The sequence below is a fragment of the Furipterus horrens genome, unplaced genomic scaffold (assembly GCF_987537825.1).
Source record: "Furipterus horrens unplaced genomic scaffold, mFurHor1.1.pri manual_scaffold_5, whole genome shotgun sequence".
NCBI classification, from domain to species: domain Eukaryota; kingdom Metazoa; phylum Chordata; class Mammalia; order Chiroptera; family Furipteridae; genus Furipterus; species Furipterus horrens.
In genome coordinates this window covers 198,690,786-198,707,166 of record NW_028327175.1, presented here as the reverse complement: position 1 = coordinate 198,707,166, position 16,381 = coordinate 198,690,786, and the positions used below count along the sequence as shown (strand labels likewise).

Genomic DNA, 16,381 nt, shown 5'->3' with positions numbered 1-16,381 from the left:
GAACCGAGGCTCACTTCTAGGACAACCTGAACCATTTAGCTGACCGTGCATGTATACAACTAACCGGTCCTAACTCGGGAATCCCCAGTCCTATCCATTAAACTTCCGCCTGAGTTTTCCAAGCTGTCTCAAGTTCATTTTCCCAGACGCCGTGGGTAGGGTCAGCATGCCTGTTCTCATGACTGAAGAGAGATTCCGCCCAGCTACCTTCAGGGGCAGCCCCTTCCCAGTTGCTATGGGTTCTTTAATCTTACCTGCTGCCATTCGCAGGATGAGTCCTCACTATTCTTTCCCTAAATCTCTGTCCTACCACACCGCGGTGTTCTATTCACTGCTCAACTTTTTCTCGTAAATTTCCCAAGAAGAAGCAGTCTACCGTTCCCGTCAGACCCCCATCGCTTAACACAGAACTGGACTCCAGCAACCAGAGCGCAGGTCGGCCTTGGCGCCCCGGCAGCCAGGAGGTTAATGAATAGGACTGGGAGTGTGACTGGTGGGTGCTCCTCGTGTAGTAGAACTAGGCTGGCACCTGGCTGCGCTCCTAACACCGCATTTCAAGTGTGTTGGCAAATGCTGAGCATTTTGTGCAAAGGGAGGAAGAGGAGCCTCTCCTCTCCTCTGTGGCAGGAGGCCAGAGACTGTGGTCTACCATCCTCCGGGGCCAAGTGTCGGGGGCAGGGAATCACGCCGCTGGTCGAGGGCCTTATCAGCAAGTGCAGACATCGTCCTTGATCTGGTTTTCAGTTTTCCCATGGACACGACAGCCTGAAGGCCACATGACTCCAACATCACTCCTACCTTTAGGCGGCCAGAAACTAGCTTGCGGAAGGTGGCGTGGGCTGACCATTATGGTAGTCCTGAAGCTCGGTGTGAATCACGTCCTTTCAGATAGGGCTAAACAAAGGCCCCCGCCCCAGACGGACATGTGGACAGTCTTACAAAAACGACCACCTCTGCCGTTACGCAGGACTAGGCAAGCGTAGACGAGGATTCAGCATCGTTCACATCAGGTTTCTATTTGGGCCGTGGAGCCCGCTGGAGAATATGGCCTTGGTTCTTCCCCGCTGCACCGACGTGCCTCGGCGGCTGATAAATGGCAGAGATAATAAGCAGCACCAGACACGCTCGACTCCACGGGCTGCATGCTGGGGAGGCCTCCGCCATCAGCCCCTTTGTCTGCCTGTGCAGGTGCAACCTGACAGATTTCCGTAGAGTGTGTCCGCCATTCCCCCATTCATCGGTCTGAGCATTTTCTCATCCTTCGGATATTCTCTGTTTCAAAACCATACAACCGACCCACTCACGAGAGGATGAAGGTGGTCCTCTTTGTCGTATGATTGATGGTAACTTTTTTTTTTTTTAAATTTAAAACCACCCCACAGAGAGAAGCTGCTCATGCGACAGATGTCTCCATCTCCAAGACAGCCTTGTACTCCCGCATCGGGACCGCCGAGGTGGAGAAGCCCGCAGGCCTCCTGTTCCAACAGCCGGACCTGGACTCCGCCCTGCAGGTCGCCAGAGCAGAGGTATCGTGGCGTGAGGGCGGCCCGGGCAAGGCCAGCTCTTGTTGCCCTGGGAGACGCTCCCGTTTCTGCCACATGTAAATAAGTATATGTACCCACATCCATCTTTGTCACAGGCTTTCTCCTCTGACCCTGCAGGCATGGACAGGTGGCCAGCTGTGGGTTTTGACTTTTTGGACACAATTGTTTAACGGGCCTTTAATGGTCTTGCTTGATTTATAACAAAAGCACACGCCTTTTAGCTGCTCCCCAGTGGGCATGGGAGGGCCTGATATCTGGCTTGTTTCTGTCTCATGTTCCGTGAAATTCTCTGAATACAATTATTACTTGATGTAGGGAATATGAATTCCGCATTTATTTACTCTCTCCCGGCCTCGGTCTGTGACTCGCTCCGATCTGAATTCACTCCTTGGGGCTAACCCTTCTCCTCTTCCCTCTGGTGCTAGATCCTCACCAAGGAGAGAGAGGTGTCCGAGTGGAAAGAGAAATATGAAGAAAGCCGGCGGGAGGTGATGGAGATGAGGTCAGTGTGACGGCGACGCTCGGGCCCCGGCCCCTGTCTTCCTGTAACATGTGGAGCGGGGGTGGTCTGTGGAAGGGTCTTCTATACACGTGGTCTATTCTTGATTCCCGAGTTTCATGCGTTCACAGCCGTGCCTTTACTGTTTTACTGTGATTAAAATACCACGGGCATGAGTAAGATGCCGCAGGGAACATACGTACGGTGAGGAAACAGACCTCCTTCCCCCTCAGCCTCCAGTTCCGCACCCGCAGGCGTCTGCTGTGCGTGATTTGGGGTGAAGCCTTCCAAGACTTTGTCATGTGTGAGGTCAAAGGTGCAGGTTTCCCGTAGAGCCCCCTTTTTCCTTCCGAAGTGGAGAGAGGAAATCCCCACTGTGCTGCACTCCTTTGTGACGTAGCATTTCTCGGACCGGTTGGCTGTATCTCCAGCCCATTGTTTAACTTGTGTAACGGTCCTCGTGTGGTGGTAACTTAATTAATTTCACGCGTCTCAGTGGATAAACATTTAGGTTGTCTCCCGAATTTCATCTGCATGATTTATTTTCAGTTGCTGCATTTGTCACAGACGTGTGATAGCTACCGTGTTCATAAATGTGTTAATACCGTGTTACAGTGCCTGCCACGTGCCAAGCGTGGCCAGAGACCCGTGGTCTCTGTTTCCCCCCTCCCGGCCTTCGAGGACTGTCAGCTCTTTGTCAGCAGATGGCTCAGAGAAATGGGGGGACTCGCCCAAGGCCCTGGAGCTTCTAGTTAGAAGAACACGAATTGGAATTCACCTCTCTGAACCCAAAACCCAAATTGTCTGCTGCACCCAGCGGCCCGCCTCCTGTTCTCACTTCTGCCGCCCTCCTTCGCCTTTACTGCTCTCCTCCCTTTCTTATCTTCTTAGAACTAAGGAACCCTCTTCGGGCCTAGAACGTACCCTGGGATGCCCCCCACCTTCCTTCTGCTCAGGCTGAATCGACTCTGGGGTTTTCCAATTGCGGGAGAAGCTCTGGGGTAGAGCAGCGTCGTTTTAACCAGGCAGGTCCGGCGCTGTGCTGACGGCCATAGTAGGTTTCATTTTTGCCCCACAGCCGGGAATAAGGGAGCGGCTGAATTGCAGGAGATCAGCAGAAGAATTTGTACATTCGTAGTGCAGCTCACTGCGAAGGCAGGTGCGAGTTTATTACCAAAATCGGTTGCATACTGCGTAGCAAGTAAACTAATTAATCATATCCCCTGTTCTCTAGGTCAAGTAGTATCTTCCTTAAAGTTCTGTGAGTTCTTTCTTTCTGCTGATGCCTTTGGGACCGCTCCTGGAGGTTAATAGTAGTGCGTTGCTTCACGTTCATACGGAGGCCGTATAGGTGCATTATTTTTGAATCTCTTTCTTCTCTCTCCCTCTTTTGTTTTTGGGGTGGGGGTGGGGAGGGAACAGGCAGCTTTAGTTTTTTGCCTGCACTGAAATGAAGCAGAGAGTGCAGGGAAGGCTGGACGTTCCCTGACTCCTTCTATCTCCCTGGGAGAAGCTGTACCCATGGGGGCTCCAGGGAGTGCCGTTCACCGCCTGTTGTGATAGGATTTCACGTGTCACCCACCGGCGCAGCCACGCCGGTGTCTGATGGCCCCAGGGTCAGCCCTGTCACCCTCTGGAGCCAGACCAGGTGAAAATCAGGCCCTGCTTCCTACCTGCTTCTGGGCCTGTTACTTTGCCTGACACTCGGTCACCTGTAAAAGGGAAGTATAACAGCGGTCCCTCTCTGTACCGCGGTCCACTTATCGCGGCCTCACTGTATCGCGGGATTTTTAAAAATATCATATTTAATTATTTATCGTGGATTTTTCGCTCTATCGCAGGATTTTGCGGTCCTGTATACGTATGTTGTTAAAGTGACGTAGGTTTAAGAGTGTAGAATAAATATAAGGTTCCTCCTTCGTGGAGGGGGTCTAGAACGTAATAGCCACGATAAGTGAGGGAATACTAAATCCCAGCACCTTGAGGCAGTAGAACACTCAGGCTGTGAACAAATGCTGTAGCATCTGATGCCTGGGTTCGAGTCCTGGCTCTGCCACTTTGTAGTCCTGGACGCCTGGAGAGGTTCCTGAATGACGCTATGCCCTAAGGTCCCCGTCAGCAGTTCTGGGGACAGCGAGGGCACGGCCTCATGCGGTCATTGTGAAGATGAGATAAAAATACAGCACCACTGAGCAGCTTCAGGCCCCTGGTCCCCCAGCAGTTCTGAGAGGACGCGTTCCTCACTTGCTGTGGGCCAGCCAGCCTCTGTCCTCAGTGACGACAGGTTCCGATGGGTCAGTCATAAAGATCCATCACCATTTTCTGGTTCTGGGATGCAGAACCAGAAACTCTGTGTGGTTTCATCACAGAAAACACAGAGTGCTTCTGAGTGGGATTAGGAAGAGCCCAAGTGGGCTCCTGTCACGGTCACCTTTCTTGTGGGTCTGCCCTGGGCGAGGTGCCGACCTGGGGGCCCCAGTCGGAAAGCCAGGGACAGACCCCCAAGCAGTTCCAGGGCCTTTGCAGAATGCTCTCTGCTTCTATTGTCCCTTGTAAGCTCACTTAGTTTCCCCACAGCCCTGAAAGTCAGAATCTGGGGTCATCCTCACTGCGCTGGGGACTAAGCTGGGCCCCCAGGGTCTGTGACTAACGTGTCTGGGTCGCATAGCCAAGGGCGGGGTGTCACCTGCAATCAGGACACTGGGTCTGTTGGTGGTCAGCAGCTCTTGGTTCTCCCATGGAGAATAATTATTGGATAATGTAGGTGAAACTTTTTCCCAAGTCTTTTTTAAGAGGCTTCTTCCAGAAGGTTGGCTCGGGAGGAAGGGTTTCTTCACTCCTGGGTCCCTCTACCTACGGGCAGCAGCGTGGCAGCCTTACAAACAAGAGGTCTTAGTACTTTTTCATAGCTTCTGTTTATCATGACTATCCCAAGAAGTGTTCCTCTTTTCTCCCCACCCTCCATTCATCCCCCCCAAACACAGGTGAGTAAGAAGTGGCTGTGGGCCTTGAGGAGCTCCCACTCACATGCTATGGTGCTCCCACTCATGTACTATGAGATGGTTGGAAGAAGGTTCAGATAAAATGTTATGGAGTTTGAAGGAGAAATCAGGGGAGGCTTCCTGGAAGAGGAAGCATTTGCATTGGGCCCTGAGAAATGAGTAGACTGTGACAGGGGCAAGTAGAGAGGGGAAATGAACAGCACAGGCCAGGGCATGGAGGTGAGAAAGCCCAGAGCCAACAAGAAATCATTTGTTGTGTTCATGAGATGGCGTGGGAGGAGGTAAGGTTGTTGAGGAAGATCGGGCCCAGGTTGCCGAAGGTTTGATTTTGATGGTCAGGCTAAAGGTTTAGCTTTATTTTTTTATTTTTGGTGGGCAGTGGGGAGACATTGAAGGTTTTGCACAGGGAGTAGTGTGTCCTGAGTCATGCACTAGGAAAATGAACCGATCTGGGTGTGCAAAGGGAAGGCCGAGGTTGAAGGTGGCCCTGGGAGTGTGAGCCAGCTGGGACAAATGACTTGTCCTCTCGTCCATTGGTCAGGCTGGTGACATCCCGCACATGGGCCCTGTGTGAAATTAAAAGCCATTCAGTTGTCACGGTTCCAACATGTGTTCACTTCTCTTACAGGAAAATAGTGGCCGAGTACGAGAAGACCATCGCTCAGATGATAGGTGGGTGTCCTGCCTGGCGGGGGCTCCGGCCTGCCCCGAGGTTTCCAAACCATGGGGGGTGGGGGGGCTTTGAAGACAGAGACTTGGATTGTGCTCCTGTTAGGCCCTCAGGTCCTTGCCACAAGGCAGAGAGCGTGGGGACCACCAGGAAACACCTGCTAGAATGCCCCTCACCATCATTCATGCCTGTGGGAAATGGTGACTGTCACGTCCATGGCCATCACCTCACCCAGCCAGGATTGCCCATGTCCTGGGGAAACAGGTTTGGGTTGGTTCCTGGGATGTTTGGGGACTGTTTTGCTTATTGGAGAAACCAGGCATCAACCCCCAAAACCCTGAAGTAGTTTAGACTCAAGTACAAAGTACTTAGCCTGTACGCACGGTCTAGGACAGGATAGGAGAGCTGTGACCGTCCCGCCGCCTGCCCCTGCTTCCCTTGTGACATGGCAGACCCTGTTTTCTGATCACACCCAAGGCTTTCTCTCTGAGCTCCGACACGGCCTCAGAACCCGTCTTAACACAGCGTGTGGCAGCCGGTACTGACAGACATAGCTTTGGCCTGCAAGGAAACAATGCCTCAATTATGAATTATACGCAGCGAGGTCCTTTTTTTAATGATGAGAAAAGGTCGTGCCGAAGTTTTAAGCCCAAGTTTTTAGACGAATGACCGCTTTTCAGAAATGACACTGTGACGCCGGAGGGGGATGTCTTGTTTATCTGCGTATTCATCTGCTTCGCGCCACGACTCCCACTTTTTAACACCCTTTTCCTCCTGAGCACAGACGGAGGAACGGCGCCAGCGCCCTGCAAAGCGCAGCTTCTGTGTCCCCGCCGGGCTCTGCTGGCGGCTGTCCCTCGGCCCGCAGCGTCCGGGGGTGTCCCACCCCGCATCTCTAGCTTCTCCCAAGAGCGTAGCCTTGGGAAAGATGAGGAGGCTGCCAACGGAGCGCTTCCCATTCAAAGGAGCTTTAGTTTTGATTTATTATAGTCAAGGCCATTTCTCCCGGAGCTCAGGGGGGAAGCCTGCTCGGCGTTTCTAAGGATCCGCCTCCTGGTGTCTGCTTTCTATCAAATGAAACCACTTTATTAAATTGGTAGACGAATTTACGAATACATATGGGGGAGATAAAAAAACAAAACTCTTGGCCTGAGAGCTGCTGGGGAAAGTGCCCGGGAGGAAGGATTTACATCTCTCAATACGCAGTGTTTGGCGAGCGGAACACACCCTGATGGCCTCCTGGCGTCTGGGGGTGTGAACACGCCGCTCAGACCTGCCGTGGCTCACCTGGAAGCGTCCGTCTGTGTCTCAGAGCCACACACTTTTGTTTTTGCTCTTGGTGATGACATTTAGGCCAATACGGAAGTAGGGGTAAGCAGCTAGGAGCCTTCGCTGCCGGGAAAGGGCTGTCCTGAGCCGTCTTTTACGGCTCAGCTGGCCGTTTTGATATAAGACATTCGCTCTTGGAAACCAAAAGAGTAAGAATCTCTGTAGTGGCCTAAGTGGCCTGACCTCGAGGTGATGGAACGATGGTTCAGCTCTGATGCGTCCCTGGCAGCGTATCGGCAGGTGAGAGTCGTTAGAACAGCAGTTTCAATTCTAGATGATCTGAGGAGTGTCTGGGACCCTGAGCCCAGCGATTATGGCCACACACAGCCCCTCCTCGCCCCCCAACCTCTCCCCTGCCCCCCCCCCCAGGAGAGCTGGTATGTTTGGCCACGGGTTCCTCACTTTTTAAGAGCTGGGAACTCACCCCTTTTGAGCATTTCCATTGCAGGGGAGGGTCTCACAGTTAGCTCCGTGAGACCCCTCCAGCGTCCTGAGCTGGGCACAGCATTGTCACTCTGGGTGGGGTCTCACTGTGTGTCCGTTCCTCATTCCCTGTCCTCGCTCATCCACGTACTGTCCCCTTCATCCTTCAGTTTTCCAGAGCTTGTCTGTGGTTGTCATCTGTCACCTGTCATCTGACTGCTGCGGGTCATTGATCAGGGCCACCTATAGATTTCGAGGTCCTCATGTCCTTGCAGAAGACTGAGGATGAGGGCTAAGGCACAGCTGGGACTCACTGTGGCCGTGGGCGGGCCATGAGTCTCTCCATGTGGGGAAGACAGACACCCATATGTCTCATCTGGACTCCATATTTTTCTTCTCATTTGTGTTCACCCAACCGGCATCCCTTGTGGGAGAGGGAACGCAGGCCCGGAGAGCGTGGCCACTCAGGACCAGGGTGACTCTTAACAGCGTTTTGAAGTTCAAGGCAGTCTCCACCCACCTGCGCGCGCCCCGCTGGCTCTGTGGCCTCGGGTGAACTGTCAGATGCTCCACGGGCGTGGCCTCTGTCCGGCACCCTTGTCCAGGCCCATCTCGTGTTGGCAGAGGGAGTGCGTTCAGCTCAAACGTTGAATATTCAGAGTTCAGACCCGAGAGACACTGCTGTGCTTTCTGCGTTGCAGGTGGTTGCAATCGGGTGTTTTCTGCTTTCCTAACAACTGCCCTGATTATCTGTTTTGCTTCCATTTTCTGTTGCTTCTTGCCCTTTGCTTGCAAAACAAACAGGCAAGCCTGGTAAGTACATGCTTTTCACCTAATTTGACACCTGCCCTTTGCTACTCTTGTTTGTTTGTTTGTTTGTTTGCTTTTCTGGTTTCGTTACTTTTTGCTTTTGTGCATTGGCTGTACACGCGTGTGGTTTAATAACGTTTTATTCCTGAAAAAGCCAGAAAAGTCTCCAGGGACATCATTTTGTTGTTGAGTCTGGAGCCTCGTGGGTTTGGGGCTGATTTCCTGTAACTGACAAAGATTTGTGAAGCCTTCTTCCTCCTCCCTCTCCCTGGAGCGTGGAAGTTCTATTTTTACAAGGGTTGTGTGAGGAGGAAAGGAAACCTGAGACTAAGTCTCCCGTCCAGGAAAGCAGAGGGACCCTGTTTGACAAACGGCTCCTTTGCAAGCCAAGTGTAGTGTATCCACGTCCTCAAACCAGCCCAGAGAGTGCGTTGTACCGCGTGCTGAGGACTGAGGAAGCCACTCAGATTCCAAAGCTGAAAAGCACGTGGTGAAACGCCCTCTCTCTGCGGCATCTCCGTGTAGCAAGCAGGTTGCTGGCGCCCCTGTTCTTGCTATAGGTGATGCCCCCCCTTCGTGGCTCACAGACTGGCATCGCGCCAGTTCCCCGCTGCCAATGGTGCTGTCGATGGCGGGCCATGGAACTGCATCCTTACTCTGTGTTGAAGGCTTTGTATACATTTTCTTGTTCAGTCTTCCCCTAGATGCCATGAGATCAGCACTCTGACCCCTGTTCCCAGGAAGGAGGCTGAGACAGGTTCAAAGCCCTGCCCCAGGTCACACAGCTGGGAAGTACCAGAGCTGGGACTCACACCCAGGCACTCATCTGGCACTGGTCCTTCACCTCTGCCCCGGTGGCGGGGGCTCTGAGAGGCAGGGCTGGCGGGGGTCAAAGGCGTGCTCCAGGCCTGTCATTCTCCACGCGTGCTCCCTGGGCCTGGTAACCTGCCACGGGTGCAAATTCTGAACCCCACCCCAGCCCTGCTGAACCTGAACCCAAGGGGTCGGGGGAAGGGGTGCACCAGCCTGTGTTTGAACAGAGCCCCATTGTTTGGGATTGCTGCTCAGGTGGGAGGATCCCTAATTTGGGAAATGAGACCCTAGCACCCCGAGAGTCAGGACTTTTGAGCAAGGTTATGGTAGGGCTGGAGCTGAAAGCCTGATGTGGCCGCACGCTTGTCTCCACGCCGCGCACGTGAACGTGCCCAACCTCAGGGTCCGGCGGGACACTGAGCAGCGTCCCCCTGCTTCTGAGGGGGCTTAACCCTTCTAGGTTTGTTATCAGAGGCCTGTGTAGCAATGGGGTTCTGAACATGGCTGTGGGGTTGGGGCCGAGTCTGCAGCGTCCTCCGTGGCCATGACTTAGCTCCTCAAACCCCATTTGCCTGCTGTGCATGGAGACTGGAAGGCTGTCCCAGGGCTGTGACAGGCGTCACTCATTCATCCACGGCTCCGGTGTGGGTGGGTAGTGTCACCCTGTGGCTCATATACCATCCTAGGCCCTGGGACAGAGCAGGGGACAAAACCAACTTGGGACCCTGCCCTTGTGGAGTGTGCATTCTGGAGGAGAAGGTCCTCCAGCAGACCATATGTGTGCACACACGTGTGCTCCCATGCACACGTGCGCTCCCATGCACACACGTGTCTGATGTAAGGAGAAGGGTGGCTGCTGCTGGAAAGAGAATATAGGACGAGAGAGTGGAGAGCAGGTGTTTCCCACCAGTGTCCTGGGGAGGTGACCTGGGGTCAGAGACCTGAGTGGTGCCGGGGCCCTGGAAGTGCTGCGGCCCGTGTTCCTGACAGAGGACACGACAGCCCTGCACCCCAGGGACATGGAGGCCATCGCGTCTGGAGCGGGGAGGGCAGGGGGCGAGAGTGTGGTATCTGGGATATATTCCCAGGGCAGGGGAGGAGGGGAGGCCCTGGGTGCTCAGCAGGAGGGAGGGGACCCAGCTTGGGTTACGGGAAGCTCACTCAGTCTGGTGCTGGGGTGCTAGTGTGGGAGCATTAATTAAATAGCACAGCATGCACTGGCGGCTGTATTGTGGCTGTCACCATTGTCAGGTGCCAGCCATCCAACGGCAGCCTCCCTTGGAGGCCGTCCCCGGCAGCAGGCAGACCTCCCAGGTGACCTGGGCTCAGAGGGCCAGCTCTGCAGGGCTCCTTCCCCTAGGAGCCCTGAGTGAGGGCTGCCACCGAAGTAGACAGATCACAACAAATGGTTCCTGGCCCCCCCAGACCAGTACTGGCTCAGCACACAAAACGGAGTGACTGCCGTGCGGGCAGGCGGCTGTGGTCTGAGAAGGCCTTTCCCATAAGTATGGGGCAGTTTTTAAGATGTTCGTGCAGAATATTAGGCAGTGATGACTCGGGGGTGGGTTGGGGACAGAGAAGTCCCGTTCCCCAGGACCAGCCACTCTGAACTGGGCCAGAACGTAATTCTTTTGTACAAAACTGAGAAACTCATTTTGACAGAAGTAGGTCCATGGGATGTTTTAAGAGTGAAGAAACCACCTTTTCCAGTGACCCTCTCTTGACCTTGACAGTACTAAGGAAGGCCAGCCCCTCACAGCCCAGGTGACGGGACCTTGTCCCCTCGCCCAACACGAAATTCAGTAGTGATGTTTTCTTTTTTACCTGTGGGTCTCTTTGTTTGCTGTCAATTACCAGGTACTCACTGGGTGTCCAGTGTAGATTTTACAGGGCTGCATTGGTCAGGTCAAAGAACAATGGCTAATGTCCACCCCATCTGCTACTGCACAGGTCCAGGTCTGGGGTGCAGGGGCCATGGGGCTCGTTCCTTTAGACGCAGAGTCCGGGCGGGCTCGGGGGACGGGGTCTCTCCTGAGTCTGAGATGCCCACAGGTCAGGCTGAGGCCCTGGTGGCCCGAGACGGGCTCGGATTCTGCGGGCTCCATGGTTTTGTGCCTGTCTCTCCCGCCAGAGGACGAGCAGAGGGAGAAGTCGGTCTCCCACCAAACGGTCCAGCAGCTGGTCCTGGAGAAGGAGCAGGCCCTGTCTGACCTGAACTCCGTGGAGAAATCCCTGGCCGATCTCTTCAGGAGATACGAGAAGATGAAAGAGGTCCTGGAGGGCTTCCGCAAGGTGCGTTTGCGCTCGGGAGACGCGTGGCGTGGGGGAAGGCGGGGCTTCTGAAAGGCCATCCTCGAAGGCTGGGGAGTCGGACTCGGCCGTCTGAGGCTACACCCTCATCAGAGAGTTCCTGGGGTTCCCAGCAGCCCTTGGTATCCCTTCCACGGGCTCAACCCCTGTCCTCTGTCGTGTCAGAATGAAGAGGTGCTGAAGAAGTGTGCACAGGAGTACCTGTCCCGGGTGAAGAAGGAGGAGCAGAGGTACCAGGCCCTGAAGGTGCATGCGGAGGAAAAGCTGGACAGGTAAGAGCCGGCGCTGTGCCCGGGCTGGCTGGCAGCTTGATGGCACCCCTGATGTGGCCCCGGGCAGCGTGTGCAGTGATTGCGCTCAGTCAGGGCGCATTTGGAGAAGTGGAGGCTGTGGGTTGTGATTTCCAGGGCCCCCACTCAAAGCACCCGGCGTCATGAGAATGGGATTCGGGATCGGAGTTCTTGTGGGCACCTGCACTGGGCCTGTGTTGGTGGGAGCTGGATCCAGGCGCTTCCCCCTGCCCAGAGCTGGGAGGAGGAAGGCGGGAGACACCTGCATGGAAGGGTGGTGATTTCCGAGCCCCACCACCCCCGTTCCCGCAGGGCCAACGCCGAGATCGCCCAGGTCCGGGGCAAGGCCCAGCAGGAGCAGGCCGCCTACCAGGCCAGCCTGCGGAAGGAGCAGCTGCGGGTGGACGCCCTGGAGAGGACGCTGGAGCAGAAGGTACGGGCCAGGGGCGGTGGCCTCCGGGCGGACAGGGCTGGCCAGACCCTCCGGGAGCCCGAGGCTGGGCTTGCACTGCAGCGCTCCCGGGTCACGTTCTGGCTCCATGAGCATATCCCTGCTGTCCCCCCAGAGGAGCCATCTTCATGCCAGTCCTGAGACTGGCCTCCTTCCTGCTTTTCTGGGAATAGCGGCCTGCCTGGGGCTTATTGCTGATTTTCGCTCCTTTTCAACATTCACTTCTCTGTCAGATATTTAAACACCGACACTGTGCCAGGCATAGCACTCTAACCACCGCATCCAGGGTGCTTACTGGCGAGTGGATGGTACCCACCAGGTACCCACCAGGACAGTGGGTGGATGTAGAGAATGGGCCATGTCCTCCTATTCGCATGGATGGTAGGGAGGGATCCTTCTGAGATCCCTCAGCTTGTCCCCAGGTTTCCTGATTTCCAGTCTGGTGCTCAGCCAGTGGTACACATTCTCCCTGGGTGCCCCAGTGAGAAGCCTCTTTTGCCCAGGAGTGCTATCAGTCTGAGTCTGGGTGAGTGCGTTGGGGCGGGGGTGGTCCTTTGTAGGCAGGTGGCATCAGGAGTCCAGCCTGTCTCCCCATTGGCCTCTGCTAATCCGGAAGCACCCAGCTGCCCTCCGGTTGGCGCCCCTGCTCCTGGGCGCACACCCAGCAAGATTCCAGGGGTGCTGGCCGAGGTCCCCGGGGGATCTGTGCCAAGCAATACTGGTCTCTGCGGTGGCGGGTCCTACTTGTCTCTTCACCTGCATGATGCCAAGACAGAGCCCTGGGACTCAGGAGCCTCAGGTCCGCGCCCCACCGATGAGGGCTGTGGGCCACCTCCCACTTCACCTCAGTTTCTAAGTTTCTAATATATGAGGATTAAACCAGAGGGTCTAGAAAACCCCCTCTAGCCCTGAGAATTATAGGACTCTGGTAAGGAATGACGTTCCCTGAGGTGCGAGTCTTACAGCATCTCAGCCTCCCGTTGACTCTGCGTCCCGCGCCCGTTCCTGGTCACACAGCATTCAGACAGCTAGAAACCCGTGTTACCAGATCGCTGCTGGGAAGTTTAATATTAGAGAATTGTATTTTTACAAAAAAATGAAAGCCTGGACTCTATTCAATCACCTCTATTTCCCAGGCTCTGATCACAGCGCTTAGCAGTAACCATGGAGACAGGGAAGAAGGTCAGGACACCCAGTGCCAGCCCCTGCTCACTCGGCACTCACTGAAATCATTGCAGTTTCCATGCTGAGTGGGTGTCTGTTTTTATTCCGTGACCGTTGATAACCCACTTCTGGTGTATTCGGTAACCTGAAAAGTGGAATTTTTTTTTAAATTAAAGACTGCATGCTCCAGTCATTTGGGGTCTTTAAGGCCATTGGGTATCAAATGTTTCTAGCTGAGAAATGTCGCAAAAACGGTTGAGATCACTCCCTCCAGCTTCCTTCCATCAGGATTTGATGGTGCTTACACGGCCGCATGCTGGTACAGGTTAGGTGACTAGAGGTGAGAGGGCCACCAGGGTGGTGGTTCTTAAGGCACCCGGACTGGTCACACTGGACAGCTGCAGAGTGACAGTGGCGCTAAGTTTCCCGGCAAACTAAGACAAGGAGGAACCCGCATCGCACAGGACGGGGTAACAGCAAAGATACAGACGTATCTGGCAACGTCATTTTGTCTGCAATGAAAGGCCGGGAAGAATGAGTGAACCTCATGCGTTCTTCCCTAGTGGACTGTAACGGATACAGAGGAGAGTCTTTGTTTTGTTTTGTTTGTTTTGTTTTTAAAAAGCAATTCCAAAGCATGATCCCCCCCTGGGCAGTTTTTCGCCCGGTCAGGACTGTGGGAAGGGTTTTGTGAGTGAGACAAGCTCCGTGAAGGGGCGCTTTGCTCGGCGTTGGGCTGATGGTGCCAAGAGGCCGCATGGAGAAGCTAGTGGGTCTGCTAGTGCCTCTCGGCCACCAGTCGCTGACGTCCTGTGCAGTGGGTAGCGTAGCAAAGCCGAAGAGCCAGGCCCATGTGCGCGTGCCCGCCCGGCTGGCCCCGGCTGACCGGCACAGCGCCTAACCCCTGCTCGGAGCCTCAGTCTCCCCCCTGAACAGCGGGGATGGCGGTGGCTTCCGCGAAGGGACCCTGGTGAGAATGGAGTGAGGCCACAAGGCCCGGGTGCATTTAGCAGGGTGACCGGCACCTGCCAAGCGCCCCAGTGAGATGCCAAGTCACCGTTGGCAGCCCCAGCAGCGGCGGTGGTGGTCACAATGGTAATTCCAGGCTCTGTGGTCAGGGCGGCCTTCTATGAGGAGCCCATCTTCCACGGGGGTCTCAGAGCCATCTCTAGAGGGGAGGCTGGCGGAGGTGCTGCTGCCGGCAGACTCTGCCCCGGCGGGGGCAGCCACAGGACAGTAGTGGGGACAGAATTCCTGCTCCACCAAGGAGGCCTATTCTTCCCAGGCGCCGGCATGGGGATGAGGGGCACCCGGAGCCCAACCCGGGGACAAGGGACACGTGGCTCTGGGTGGGAACCTGTCTTGGGAGGTTCCAAGTTTCCAAGGAAAGGCCTCAGTACAGCCTCAGGGGACAGGATGCAGTGAAGACTTAGCTTCTGTGGGGACCTGGAGGCAAAGCTGGCTGCAAAGTGTCCCCAAGATCCTGGGAAGATCTAGTCCCCTTAGAGAGGGCCGTTTGGGATGGCCGATTAGCCACGTCAGCATGAGCCCATCCGAGAGCCAAGCCCACCCCGCCTGCCGCGGTGGAGGTGCCGTCCCGCTGGATTCCCGTTCTTAGAATCATTGGTGTCAGGTGAACGTGTGGTTGGTTCCCCTTGCTGGGGCTCCAGAGGACAGGCCAGGTGTGGCGTGAGGGACACCTGAAGCCATCTGCGTCTGCCCCTGCCTCTGCCCACGACCCCTTGGGTCACAGCGCTGCCTCATGTGGCATCTTCTGAATAATGCCAGCGATCCCCATTCCTGTAGAATTGCTTAACCCCCTCCTGGTGGCATTTCTCAAATAAGCCACCAGGAACTCACCCCCGGCCGTCCTTTTGTGTCCACATCCTTCAGGGGGAAATAAGGGGAGGAAAACCAGCACTCGCTAGGACTTTCCTGTGTGGGGGTCACTGTGTTAGGGAACTTTTACATTTCAGACCTCACTTCATTCTCAGAGAGACAGATGGTATCATCCACATTTTAGAGCTAAGGAAACCTAGGCTCAGAGAGGTTGTGTAACTCACCCAAGGTCACACAGCTAGAGCTGGGATGTAAATAGATTATTTGTCTGCAATCATTTCTCAGGAGGTCCAAGAAGTCTAGAGGACCCCATACCCCTAAAAACCCAATGACCATTCTGATTGGCTTGACTTCAAACAACCAAGAGATTTCAGCAACAATTTTTTTTTTTTTGTCTTCACTTGCAGAATAAAGAGATAGAGGAACTCACCAAGATTTGTGATGAACTGATTGCCAAAATGGGGAAAAGCTAACTTCGAACCAAATGTTTGGACTTGACCGTTGCGTGCAATATGACCGTCGGCACACTGCTGTCCTCCCAGTCCCATGGACAGGTTCTCTTTTCATTTTTTCGTATGCACTACTGTGTTTCCTTTCTAAATAACGTCGATTTGATTGTATGCAGCACTAAGGAGACTATCAGAATTTCTTGCTATTGGTTTGCATTTTCCTAGTATAATTCATAGCAAGTTGACCTCAGAGTTCCTGTATCAGGGAGATTGTCTGATTCGCTAATAAAAGACACATCGCCGACCTTGGCCTTGCCCTTGTACATGAGTTCCCAGGGTGAGCAGCTTTTGGATTTCATACGAACACGGACAACTTGCACAGGGACCCTTGCCTTAAGGAGTGTAAACTTGATCTGCATTTGCTGATTTGTTAAAAAAAAGAAGATGCATGTTTCAAATGAAATTCTCTATTGTAAATAAATTTTTTTCTTTGGATCTTGGCAATATGTGTGGCGATGATTGATTTTCTGGGAAGGGTTGAGCCTGTCCTCGGCTTTGTTAAATCCTGTCAGATTTGCCTTCCACTCTTCTGGGCTCATTTCTTTGTCCATCGATTTAAATAGCATTTCCTTTGTTAACGTGCCCTTGGTGGTAAGTAGAAACCACAGAGAAGTATTGACTTGCTACTTAAGTTATTCAGCGAATGTATTGAACGAGCTTGGATTTTGTTTTTACAAAGTCTCTGACCTTAGGGGGCAAAACCACTTCCCTTCACGGGCTCAGGGAAG

General features: G+C 54.2%; 1 protein-coding gene across 6 annotated transcripts in view; it reads left to right on the top strand.

Annotated features, from left to right (window-relative positions):
- The window catches only part of LOC150010761 (transforming acidic coiled-coil-containing protein 2-like), a 69,183-nt gene extending 53,086 nt beyond the window's left edge, over positions 1–16,097 (top strand). For all 6 annotated transcript variants that reach the window (XM_090278740.1, XM_090278738.1, XM_090278739.1 and 3 more), the window contains 7 exons: positions 1,383–1,526; positions 1,970–2,046; positions 5,674–5,717; positions 11,222–11,382; positions 11,566–11,672; positions 12,003–12,123; positions 15,552–16,097. In XM_090278740.1, the coding sequence (XP_090134866.1) occupies positions 1,383–1,526; positions 1,970–2,046; positions 5,674–5,717; positions 11,222–11,382; positions 11,566–11,672; positions 12,003–12,123; positions 15,552–15,617 (720 nt within the window). In that variant the 3' untranslated portion in view covers positions 15,618–16,097. The remainder of the gene's footprint in view (positions 1–1,382; positions 1,527–1,969; positions 2,047–5,673; positions 5,718–11,221; positions 11,383–11,565; positions 11,673–12,002; positions 12,124–15,551) is intronic.
- The last annotated feature ends 284 nt before the right edge of the window (positions 16,098–16,381 follow it).